General features: G+C 42.6%; 1 protein-coding gene across 1 annotated transcript in view; it reads left to right on the top strand.

Annotated features, from left to right (window-relative positions):
* The window catches only part of LOC100946480 (F-box/WD repeat-containing protein 12-like), a 29065-nt gene that overhangs the window by 4885 nt on the left and 11242 nt on the right, over positions 1-12938 (top strand). The window contains exons 3-5 of the mRNA XM_003802249.3: positions 2101-2261; positions 2672-2790; positions 8953-9162. Coding sequence (XP_003802297.1) covers positions 2101-2261; positions 2672-2790; positions 8953-9162 — 490 coding nt within the window. The remainder of the gene's footprint in view (positions 1-2100; positions 2262-2671; positions 2791-8952; positions 9163-12938) is intronic.

Here is a 12938-nt window from a genome sequence, read left to right as displayed (position 1 = left end):
CTGCGGGTCCGGGCTGGGGATTCGAACCCGCCACCTTAGGTGTACGTGGCTGGCGCCTTAGCCGGTTGAGCTATAGGCGCCGAGCCTCAAATGTGTTTTTAAAAGAAATTATTTTATTAGAAATAAATAAGGCCGGGTGCCTGTAACCCTAGCACTCTAGGAGGCCTAGACAGGTGGATTGCCTGAGCTTATAAGTTCAAGACCAATCTGAGTCAGAGTGAGACCCCCATCTCTAAAAATAGCCAGGCATTGTGGCGGGCACCTGTAGTCCCAGCTACTTGGGAGGCTGAGACAAGAAAATACAGAAGTCCTCAATTTACAGTGGTGACTTTCAAATTTTTGACTTTACAACAATGCGAAAATGATGTGTTTAGTAGAAACCATACTTAAGAATAGCATTCCATAAATTACATGAGATATTCAACACTATTGCAAAATAGGCTTTGCATTAGATGATTTTGCCCAATTGTAGGCTAATGTAAGTATCCTAAGCACATTTAAGTTAGGCTGGGTTAAGCTGTGATATTTGGTAGATTAGGTGTATTAAGTACATTTCTTTTTGCCGTACATCATTAATGATGATTTTATTGGGATGTAATCTAATTGTAAGTTGAGGACAATCTGTTTGAAGAAACTCCCCAAATTTGATGAAAACCATTAATTTATACATCTAAGAGCTCAATGGGCTTCAAGTAAGGCAAAGTGACATAAAAGGTAAGACTTTTGCACTAAGATACATTATAATAAAACTGTCAAAAGCTGGCTCAGCACCTGTAGCACAGTGGGTACGGTGCCAGCCACATACACTGAGGGTGGCAGGTTTGAACCCATACTGGGCCAGCTAAACAACAGTGACATCTGCAACAAGAAATAGCCAGGCGTTGTGGCGATCACCTGTAGTCCCAGCTATCTGGGAGGCTGAGGCAAGAAAATCTCTTAAGCCCAAGAGTTTGAGGTTGCTGTGAGCTCTGATGCCGCAGCACTCTACGAAGGGTAACATAGTGAGACTGTCTCAAAAAAAAAAAACTGTCAAAAGTCTTAAGACAGAGGGGGTTTTTTTGTTTGTTTGTTTTGTTTTTTTGAGACAGAGCCTCAAGCTGTCCCCCTGGGTAGAGTGCCATGGCATCACAACTCACAGTAACCTCCAACCCCTGGGCTCAAGTGAGTCTCCTGCCTCAGCCTCCCAAGTAGCTGGGACCACAGGCGCCCGCGACAACGCCCGGCTATTTTTTGGTTGCAGCCATCATTGTTGTTTGGTGGGCCCGGGCTGGATTTGAACCTGCCACCTTAGGTGTATGTGGCTGGTGCCCTAGCCACTTGAGCCACAGGCACTGAGACAAGACAGAGGCTTTTTTTTTTTTTTTTGAAACAGAGCCTCAAGCTGTCCCCCTGGGTAGAGTGCCATGGCATCACAGCTCACAGCAACCTCCAACTCCTGGGCTCAAGCGAGTCTTCTGCTTCAGCCTCCCAAGTAGCTGGGACCACAATGCCTGGCTATTTTTTTGGTTGTAGCCATCGTTGTTTGGCGGGTCCAGGCTGGATTCAAACCCACCACCTTAGGTGTATGTGACTGGCACCTTCGCCACTTGAGCCACAGATGCCAAGCCAAGACAGAGGTTTTTAAAAGAGCAGAAGAGACGCAATTGTTGTATAAAGGGAACCTAATGAGATTAACAAATAATTTCTCATAAAAAACCGTAGAGCTCAGAAAGTCTTTGGGATGACATATTCACAGTGCTCAAAGAATAAGACTAATACCAAGAATTCCACATCTAGCAAAACTCCTCTTCCAAAGTGAAGAAAGATATTCCTAGATAATAAAGGCTCAAAGAGTTGTTAGATTTGCTTTATGAGAAATACTAAGGAGAGTCTACAAGAAATACTAAAAGGAAATGAAAGGAAAAGTAGGCAGTAACTTGAATCCACATGAAATAGTACCACTAAAGGTAATAAGGCATATGCAAAAGGTAGTATAAATGATTTAATATTTTAATATTATCACTCTTTTTTCTCCTATCAGATTTAAAAGGCAACTACATACAGCAATTAAGTATAAATTTCTGTTGATATTGTGACAGACACTGTGGGTCTGTTTTTCAGGCAGCTATGTCTGAGACGCTGGTCATCCTGCAAAGCCTCCCAAATGGTCCCGGGCACACAAACATGGAAACAGTACTATTTTTGCCGATCTGAGCTGGAGTTCCGAATGGCATCTGGGCGGCCAGAAGACTTCATCTGTAAAGCCATTGCTGGGCACAAAGGTGTGAGGTGGGGAATGTGGTTGCTCACACTCTTCCTGATTAAGTCTCGCGGAATTTGGTGATTCAGCCAGTGACTTGGAAATTGGCACTTGATGAGTATACAATTTATGTCATTTTTGTTCTATAATTTGATCCTTGCAATAATCCTGTGAGGGAGGATCATTATATCTATTTCAGAGTAGAAAGAGGTGGAAACTGAGAGAGTAGGTAGTAGTTCAAGGCTACATGGCTGGTGGTAGATAGACAGTCCTAGGAGCAAAACTTGGTTGTAAGTCTAAATCCTTGTTGCTTGTCCCATCCACATTGTCCACTGTGCTGTTGAGACAGAAAGAGGAATAGTTTTCCAACTTACCCTTTTACTAACTTAAGTATTTAAATTTTGGCCCACTTGTGTCTGTGTTTTCTTACAGGATGGATAAATGAGCTGGCTTATGTCTCTACCAACGAATGCCGGTTTGATGGAAGGAAGAAGTCTGTAGTTTGCACTGTGTCCTCAGACGGTACAGTGCGTGCCTGGGATTTAAATGAGGTAAGGTGAGCGGGTCCCAGAATGTGAAGGCAGGGATGAAGTTGAATCCTTACTGTGTCTGTGGTCTTAGCTAATCCCTTCATCATTATGTTTTCATTTACTCATTGTGGAAAACTACTAAGGTGAGGACTGGGAGCCCCATTTTGCAGATGAAAAATCTGAGCTTGAAAGCCTGGAGTGCTCATTCAGCGTACCATGTCGTTGTACCGGTAACAGGCATGGGCCAGACCCATGTTAGAACCTCCAGTCAGACTGATCTCAATGATACATTCTTGGCTTCCTACCTTCCTCCCCAAGTGCTGCCTTGGGGAAACAGACTTACCCAGCTGTGCCTGGTGGGGGCTGTGTTGGCATACACCTAAGATGGCAGCTGCCATGCCATTCCTTGTTCCTTCCTAGCAAGCATCATTGGACTTTGTCAGAAACCACTCAGTCGTGTGGTCTTCATTAGCACTGATGCCAGCCCCCTGGGTGGTTTTGCTTAGATAATTGTAGGCTTTAGTCATGTGCAAACTGTTCAAATCTGAATAGCTTGATTAATATTTTAAACTTTGTTGGTGTTTTTTTGGTGCTTATTGTTTAAAAGTTTTAATATCCATTTTTTAATCAAGCAGGCAAAAAGGTACTCATTATTGTCATCCTAATGTTAGAAGTAGAAACTGAGAGAGGGAAAGTGACTCTGAGTCTTGAACCATATGATCTCCCTGCAAATTCAGGGGTTTTCCCTGGCACCACTCTGAGATGGAACCCAACCTCCTATGAAGGATATTTTCCTGGAAAACTGTAGATCACTTCGTGTTTTAGATGCTACACAAGCACAGGCACCCTCAGTGCCTTACTTTATTCTGTAAGTAATCTCTTGGTAGCTGAGATTGACTCATGGCTCATCTCTCACTGTTCCCCAGTTTTGCTACAAGTATATGCTGCTTCTGACAAGTGCAGCTTAATTTCAAGTTCACTTAGTAGGCAAGAGAGTGACAGCAAGTAGAGAGGAAGGACCACTAACCAGGGTGCCAGGAGAAGTGACTGAACTTAGGTCCTAGTTCCACTCTAATCCACTGTGGGATCATCTCTCCTGAGAGAGAGATCTGCCTGCAGGTTATGACCATGTGGCCTTGAGTAGTCTTAGATTTAGGGGCACTGGGTGGGTAGGAAGCTTGAGGGCTGGGGCTCTTCATAGTCATCAAAAAAAAGGTCTCGAATAGAGAATGTGCTATGATGCGAAGGGCTAGCCCAGTGATTTTCAACCTTTTTTACCTCACGGCACACTTGAACCTATAGTTAAATTTTCCCAGTACACTTAAATTATGTTGATCAACAAAAAAGTATACTTACTGTGCTTTGAACATTTTTAAAAAATAATTTAATTAATGATCTAATTTATTAAATTAATAATTTAATGATCTTAGGCATGGAACACCTGAGGTCCTCTCATGACACACTATTATGCCGCAGCACACCATTTAAAATCACTAGGCTAGACAATCAATATTTTAGGCTTCGCTGGGTGCAGTGGCTCATGTCTGTAATCTTAGCATTCTGGGAGGCTGAGACCAGCAGATTGCTTCAGCTCTGGAGTTCAAGGCCAACTTGAACAAGAGTGAGACCCTGTCTCTACTAAAAATAGAAAAACTAGCCAGGCATTGTGTCAGGCATCTGTAGTCCCAGCTACTTGGGAGGCTGAGGCAGGAGAATCATGTGAGCCCAGGAGTTTGAGGTTGCTGTGAGCTATGACACTACGGCCCTCAAGCCCAGGGGACAAAAAAAAAGAAAATTTATGCTTTGTAGACCAGACAGTCTCTGCAACAACTCAGCTCTGCCTCTGCTATTGTGTGGAATAAGTGGCACACAAATGCAACCATAGACAGAACATACTAACACGAGAGTTGCTATATTCCAAGAAAACTATTTATGGACACTGAAATGTGAACTGAATTTCATGTCATTTTCAACTGCAATGAAATATTTTTCTTTTGATTTTTTTTAACTAAAATACAAAATACAAACAATACAAAAAATAGTTGGTAGCCTGGGTATGGCTGCAGGCCATAGTTTGCCAAACTCTAACATTCTTCATTGTTCCCAGTGTGGGATAGTTTCAGAGTGCCAGGGGCCCTTCACTCCATTCTGCCTGGCTTTCCACCCTATTAAGAGTGGGAAGAGTGGGTACTAATCCTTTGTGAGGAAATCTTCAAACTTCTATTCTTTTTCTTTCTTCTTCTTCTTTTTTTTTTTTTGATGCTGAGGTTTTTGTTTTTTTTTTTTTTGCAGTTTTTGGCCGGGGCTAGGTTTGAACCCGCCACCTCCGGCATATGGGGCCGGCGCCTTACTCTTTTGAGCCACAGGTGCCTCCCCTCTTTTTTTTTTTTTTTTTTGAGACAGAGTTTCACTCTGTCTCCCTGGGTGGAAGGAATGCCATGGCATCATCATAGCTCACAGCAGCCTCAACTTCCAGGCTCAAGCAATCCTCTGGCCTCAGTCTCCCAAGTGGCTAAGACTACAGGCACCTGCCATGACAACTGGCAAGTTTTTCTATTTTTAGTAGAAATAGGGTCTTGCTCTTGCTCAGAGTGGCCTCAAACTTCTGAGTTCAAGCAGACCACCTGCTTTGGTCCCCCAGAGTGCTAAGATTACAAGTGTAAGCCACTGTGCCTGGCCATTTTATTTTATTTTTTTTAATTTGGCCCTTTAGTTGCTGTGATGATTTAAATGTTTTTGTCCCCTTCAAAATTCATGTTGAAACTTAATCCCCAGTGCAACAATATTGGGAAGGTGGTTGAGTAGTGAGGTCAGAGCCCTCATGAATGGGATTAGATGCCCTTATAAAAGGGCTTAACAGAGGGGGTTCACCTTTCTTGCCCTCTGCCTTCTATTATATTAGGACACAGTGTTCCTCCCCTCTGGAGGACACAGCTAGAGAGCTTTCACCAGACAGCTGAACCTGCTGGTCCCTTGAGTTTGGACTTCACAGTTCCAGAAATGTGAGAAAACAGATTTCTTTTCTTTATGAATTACCCAGTCTCAGGTATTTTGTAATGGCATCAAACAGACTAAGGCAGTTGGGATCATAACAGTATGTAGCCTTTTCAGATTTACTTCTTTCACTTAGTGGTTTGCATCGAAGGTTCCTCTGTGTCTTTTTGTGACATGAATGCTCATTTCTTTCTTCTTTTTTATTTAAGACAGATTCTCACTTTTTCACCCTCAGTAGAGTGCTATGGCCTCATAGCTCACAGCAACCTCAAACTCTTGGCCTCAACCACCCAAGTAGCTGGGACTACAAGTGCCTGCCACAACCCCCAGCTAGGTTTTAGATGGGGTCTCACTCTTACTCAGGCTGGTCTTGAACTGAGCTCAAGCAGTCTGTTGATCTCAGCCTCCCAGAGTGCTAGGATTACAGGCGTGAGCCACTGCGCCTAGCTGCTCATTTCCTTTTAGTGCTGAATAATAATCCCTTGTATGGCAGTGCCACAGTTTGTTGGTCATATTAAACATGGGCATCTTGCTTCCAAGTTTGGCAGTTTTAAATAAAGTTGCTTTGAACATTTGTGTGCAGGATTTTATGTAGACATAAGTTTTCAACTCTTTTGGATAAACACCAAAAGTACAGTTGCTAGACTGTGTGTTAAGAGTATAATAGCAGGCTCGGCGCCTGTGGCTCAAGTGGCTAAGGCGCCAGCCACATACACCTAAGGTGGCGGGTTCGAATCCCCAGCCCGGGCCCGCCAAAACAACAATAATAATGGCTGCAACCAAAAAATAGCCGGGCCTTGTGGTGAGCGCCTGTGGTCCCAGCTACTTGGGAGGCTGAGGCAGGAGACTCGCTTGAGCCCAAGAGTTGGAGATTGCTGTAAGCAGTGAAGCCATGGCACTCTACCCAGGGGGACAGCTTGAGGCTCTGTCTAAAAAAAAAAAAAAAAAAAAAAAAAAAAGAGTATAATAGCAGTAATAATATCAGTGGTTGCAAGGAGGTTGGTTGTGATTTGGGGGGTTATGTCCTTTCCTTGTCAATGTATAGCAATTCTTTATATGGAAAGGATAATGATGAAAATCATAATAATAGCTAATGAACTCTTTGACAACACAGAGGTACCCTGTGCCTGGGAGGGTGTTATCTCTACTTCTTAGCTAAGGAAATTGAAGTTCAAGGGATGAAGCTGCTTGTCAACAGTCAGCTGGCCTATGAACCTTTGTTCTCTACCATTACATTCTGCAGTCACCAGGGATTACTTGGAATTTCCTGCTCAAGTGGCAAAGAATCCTTATCATTATTTTTTCTTGGATTTTTCTTTACAGAGTTTCCTTTTTCTTCTTTTATGGCTTTTGGGTATCCTATTTTGCTTTAGAAGGCCTTTCTTATCCTGACATGACGTTCCTATTTTCTTGCAATTTTTTTCTAGTTTTTTTATTTTTACATTTTTGATATTTTTTGTGTGTATGATTGGAAATGTAGGGGTTGGACTATAGTTTCTTCCAACTAGGCAGCCAACTCTTCCAACATTGTTCACTGAGTAAATTTCTCACTGACTTATAATGCCCCTATTTTATATATCGTATTCTCACTTTATGTTGGGTCTGTGGGCCTTCTGTTTCATCTGTCTGAATGTGTGTTGTGCTAGTATCATACCATTTTGAATACTGTAGCTTTTTTTTTTTTTTGAGACAGAGCCTCACTCAAGCTATCCCCCTGGGTAGAGTGCCGTGGCATCATGCTCACAGCAACCTCCAACTCCTGGGCTCAAGCGAGTCTCCTGCCTCGGCCTCCCAAGTAGCTGGGACTACAGGCACCTGCCACAACGCCTGGCCATTTTTTTGGTTGCAGCCATCATTGTTGTTTGGCGGGCCCGGGCTGGATTCGAACCTGCCACCTTAGGTGTATGTGGCTGGCGCCTTAGCCGCTTGAGCCACAGGCGCCGAGCCTGAATACTGTAGCTTTATAAAACTTTGGATATCTTTTGGGGGGTGGGGGTTATGCATGGAGCTAGGGAGCACAGAAAATAGGCCAGCATGTTTCAGCGTTCTGTTTTACTGCTTTTTGCCCATTTCAGTAACACTTACTCTTGTAAATGTTCTATATTTCTCCAGCAATCATTGACCATCAGCCTAGTCCCTGCTGAGGAGGTCTGTACAGTACTAGTGATAGTCATGTTAGCTGTTTAAGCAATGAAAATCAACTGAGGGGGAAAAAAGAAACTAACAGAAGAATACTAAGATACCATGACTGGGAAAGAGGTAGAGATAATGATAAAACTGACAAAACATGAAAAAAAGAGGTCATAATAACCCCTAAATGGAAGGAAAGCTGACCAGCATGCCTAGGCACTCCAGAGCAGTTGTCTTAGACTCCCCTCTTGTGCCCTGTTTTAGTGCAGAATAGTCCCAGCAGCGCCCAGCTCTTTACCTCTTTATTCTAAATTTCAACATCTCAGGAGAGGCCACAGAATGGACCTAGCTTGGGGCAGTTGTTTTTCTCTGGATCAGTGGACTGTGTATGGGAGAGGCCTTGACCAGGGCTGGGCCCAGAGAACAGAGAGGTGTTCCACACAGGGCAGCTGTGGTCTATGCAGCATAACCTGTTTTTATCACATCTGCAAGCCTGAATTTATTTATCAGTGAGACCAGGCTACTGTGAGAACCAAGTAAGATGATGCCCATGATGCATAGACTAAGCGGTGTACAGCAGTGCATGCAACCCAGGTTCCCGAGCGGGGCACAGTGGTGTTGCCTTTAACCATCCCCCCACCCCCCTGCCATCCACCCTGCTCCTCCATTCTCCTTTAGTTGGGTTCTAGATAAGTGCTGAGAGTTCTTCAGACATGCTGTTGTGTGTGCCATACTCCCACCCTTCATCCCTCTGGTGAGTGCTGTCCAGCCTTCAGGGTGTCTTCCCAGACTGCCTAGCTAAGTCACTCTCCTCATATCAAGGACATTCCTGTCTTACCTTTATTGTTTTACCTACTATGCTGTAGGGTGGGGTCATATCTTTCACTCTCGTGCTGCAGTGTGTACTATGTGTGTACTATGGTGTACTAGATGTGTACTATGGAGCCTGGTACACGGTAGGCACATACAAATGAGTGTTGAGTGAATGCATGAAAATATGTGTTTACAAAATCATGGATCCCTGTGTCTGATTGTTATATTACTTTGGTTGCTGCCCAGGGTACACAGATCTGGTCAAGCCCTCTACAGCCTGATATTATGGAGAATTTGGTGACCTACCCTCAACTGCAGCTGGTTGTCACCATAGACAGCAGAGGATTAATCAAAGCATGGAAAGCAGACAATGGGTGGGAGTGGGCCTCATTCCGCCTGCCGAAATCCCCATCTGCACTGGAGGCCTGTGACCATCCTGAGGGCCCCTTCCTGCTGGTGAGTTGAGTGACCCACTTTGCAGGAGCCTCCCCAGGACCTGGCTGTTTCTCCAGGTCCATGGACACTGGTACCTTGACCACCGTGGTAGATGGAGCCTCAGGCCAGTCCCTTCACACGGCAGACCATGTCACTCTCCTCTGCAGATCCCCCAACCCCTTACCTGCCATGTGAAGTGTAGGCTCTTTGTCTCACACTTTGGTTCTATTCTGTGGCAGCAGCCTGTCTTCGTAGCCCCATCTTCACAGGATTTCCTTTGCTGTCACAGTGAGATCTGTGGACTACCTTGGGTTCCTGGTTCGTGTGCTCCCACTCTCTTGATTCCTGACCTCTGCTTATGGTCTTTACTCTGCCTATAGTTTTTTCTTACTGCATCATTCTTATCCTTCATGCCTGTTTCTCAAGTCCTTACCAAGGTCTAACGCAAGAGAAACTGGGGCATGTTTGACAGAATGTGAGCATTTGCCCAAGACAGCAAAGGCCTTCAGTAGCCCAGACAAGAGTTTAGAGATGGTTTATAGGCAGTGGAGAGAATCCAGTAGGGAAAAACACAGTGAAGGCATTGGCTAAGGTGACAAAGCGAGGAAGTGGCTCTCACCTGGAGCTGATAGCATCTTCCTGTGGAGGAAGGGGGGTATCCAAAGTGTAGGCAAAATAGTATTTCTGAATAAAAAGATGATCAGACATCCAAGAATATTCAACATTCAAATTTTTTGAATTTAATTTATTATTGATACCTTATAACTATATATCTTGGGGACACATGTGATCATTTAATCCATTCATAGAATTTATAAAGAGGAAATCAGTGTAATTTGAGGTATCCATCACCTTAAATATTTATCTTGTCTTTATGCTAGAAACATTTCAATTATTCTTTTCTAGCTATTTTAAAATATGCAACAGATTATTATAAACTATAGTCACCTTGTTGATCCATCAAATACTATGTCTTCTTCTATCAAACTATATATTTGTATTAATTAATCAAACTTTCATCATTAACTCCCCCTGGTTCCTGGCCTCTGGTAACCCACCAATCTACTCTCTATCTTCACATGATCTATGTTTTTAGCTCCCACATATGAGTGAGAACATGTGACATTTGTCTTTTCTGTGCTTAACTTATTTCACTCAATAGAATTACCTCTGTTTTCATCCATGTTACTATTGATACAAATGACAAGGCTTCATTTTTTATGGGTGAGTAATATTCCATTGTTTATCTATACCATATTTTATTTTATTTTTTTTTTTTTGAGACAGAGACTCAAGCTGTTGCCCTGCGTAGAGTACTATGGCATCACAGCTCACAGCAACCTCAAACTCTTAGGCTTAAGTGATTCTCTTGCCTCAACCTCCCAAGTAGCTGGGACTATAAGGCATCTGCCACAATGGCTGGCTATTTTTTGGTTGTAGTTGTCACTGTTGTTTGGCAGGCCCCTGGTGGCTGGCGCCCTAGCTGCTGAGCTATAGGCCCACATTTTCTTTATGCATTTGTCCATTGATGGGCAGTGAGGCTGTTTTGTTTTCCTTTTTTTCTTTTCATTTTTTGTTGAGATAGGATTTTACTTTGTTGCCCAGGGTGGTCTCCAACTCCTGGCCTCAAGTGATCTTCCCACCTTGGCCTCCGAAAGAGACCTAACTGACATTTGCTGAATACTTCACTCAACTGTTACAGAATACATATTCTCTCAAAGTGCTGGAATTAAAATCATGAGCCACTGTGCCTGGTTAGGCTGATTTTACATTTTGAGTGTTGCAAAAACTGCTACAGTGGTTCGGTGCCTGTAGCTCAGTGGTTAAGGGTGCCAGCCACATATGCCTAGGGTGAGGGGTTCAAACCTGGCCCAGACCTGCTAAACAACAATGACAACTGCAACAAAAAAATACCTGGGCATTGTGGTGGGTACCTATAGTCCCACCTACTTGGGAGACTGAGGCAAGAGAATCGCTTAAACCCAAGAGTTAGAGGTTGCTGTGAGCTGTGACGCCATAGCACTCTACTGAGGGTGACATAGTGAGACTCTGTCTCAAAAAAAAAAAAAAAAAGTGCTGCAGTAATCCTGGGAGTGCAGGTTGTCTTTGATATATTGATTTCATTTCTTTTGGATATATACCTGCTAATGGAATTCTTGGGTCATATGGTAGTTCTATTTTTAGTTTTTTGAGGAACTTCCATGCTGTTTTCTATGGTAGCTATAGTAATTGAGATTTCTACCAATAGGGTATGAGGGTACCCTTTTCTCAACATCCTTGCCAGCATCTGTTATTCCCTGTCTTTTTGATAAAAGCCATTTTAACTGGAGTGAAATGATATGGTTTTTGATTTGCATTTCTTTGCTAATTACTGCTGTTGAGCTTTTTTTCATATACCTGTTGGCCATATGTATGTCTTCTTCTGGAAATGTCGATTCATATCTTTTGCTCATTTTTAATCAGATTATTCTATTTTTACTATTGAGTTGTTTATAAATTCTGGTTATAAATTGTTAGATGGATAGTTTGCATATATTTTCTTCTATTTTGTGGATTATGTTTTTACTTTGTTGTTTATTTCCTTTGCTGTACAGAAACTTTTTAGCTTGATGTAATACCATTTGTCTATTTTTGCTTTGGTTGCCTGTGCTTTTGAAATCCATGTGCTAATAAAAAGAATATGTATTCTGTAACAGTTGAGTGAATTATTCAGTAAATGCCAGTTAGGCTTTTTGGTCCAGTGTGTAGATTAACTCCAGTGTTTGTTGATGTTTTTGTCTGGATGGTCTGTTACTGAGAGGAAGGTGTTCAAGCTTCCTACTATTATTGTATTCCAGTCTATCTTTCCTTTTAAATGTTTGCTTTATATACTTGGGTGTTCCACTGTTGGGTGCATAGATATTTATAATAATTCTATTCTCTTGCTGAATTGACCTCTTTATGAAGTGACTTTCTTTGTCTCTTTTTACTATCTATTTCTGTCTCTGGATAGCTACTCCTGTTCTTTTTTGGTTTCCAGTTGCATGAAATATCTTTTCCCTCTCCACTTTAAGTCTGTGTCTTTATAGGTCAAGTGATTTTCTTGTAGGGAGCATATAGTTGGGTCTTGTTTCTTTATTCATTTGGCCACTTCATATCTTCTATTTATTTATTTAATTTTATTTTTTGATACAGAGTCTCGCTCTTTCACCTGGGTAGAATGCCCATAGCTCAGAATCCTATGCATTCAATTCCAATAAGAACACAGTTAAGGTCCTAATACACAGTGGGGGGTGGGGGATGGTGAGACCTGAGAAAGGGAAGGATAGAGGGGGTGGGGGGAACAAGGGGTGTGGTACACCTTTTAGGGGCAGGACACAGTTAGAAGAGGGTGCTTATCTAACAAGCAATCAATGTAACCTGGTTCTTTGTACATTCATTGAATCCCCAAGAATTTAAAAAATGAAAAAGAAAGCCCATAGCTCATAGAATGCATCATAGCAACCCCAAACTCTTGGGCTCAAGTGATCTTCTTGCCTCAGCCTCCCAAGTGGCTGGGACTACCAGGTGCCTGCCACAACATCCAGCTAGTTTTTAGAGATGGGTTTCAATATCTTTTAATTGGAGAATTGACTCCATTTATATTCAGTCTTGTTATTGATAAGTAAGAACTTACTGTATTTCATTGCATACTTTCTGGTTATTTTCTAACTCTACCTTTCTTCTTGTTTTCTTTTTTTTTTTTTTTTGAGACAGAGCCTCAAGTTATCCCCCTGGGTAGAGTGCCATAGCATCACAGCTCACAGCAACCTCCAACT

This window comes from Otolemur garnettii, unplaced genomic scaffold, assembly GCF_000181295.1.
Source record: "Otolemur garnettii isolate 467f Iridium unplaced genomic scaffold, OtoGar3 scaffold00243, whole genome shotgun sequence".
NCBI classification, from domain to species: Eukaryota; Metazoa; Chordata; class Mammalia; order Primates; family Galagidae; genus Otolemur; species Otolemur garnettii.
Note: the sequence above shows the minus strand (reverse complement) of the source record. Positions and strands in the feature narration are given on the sequence as shown.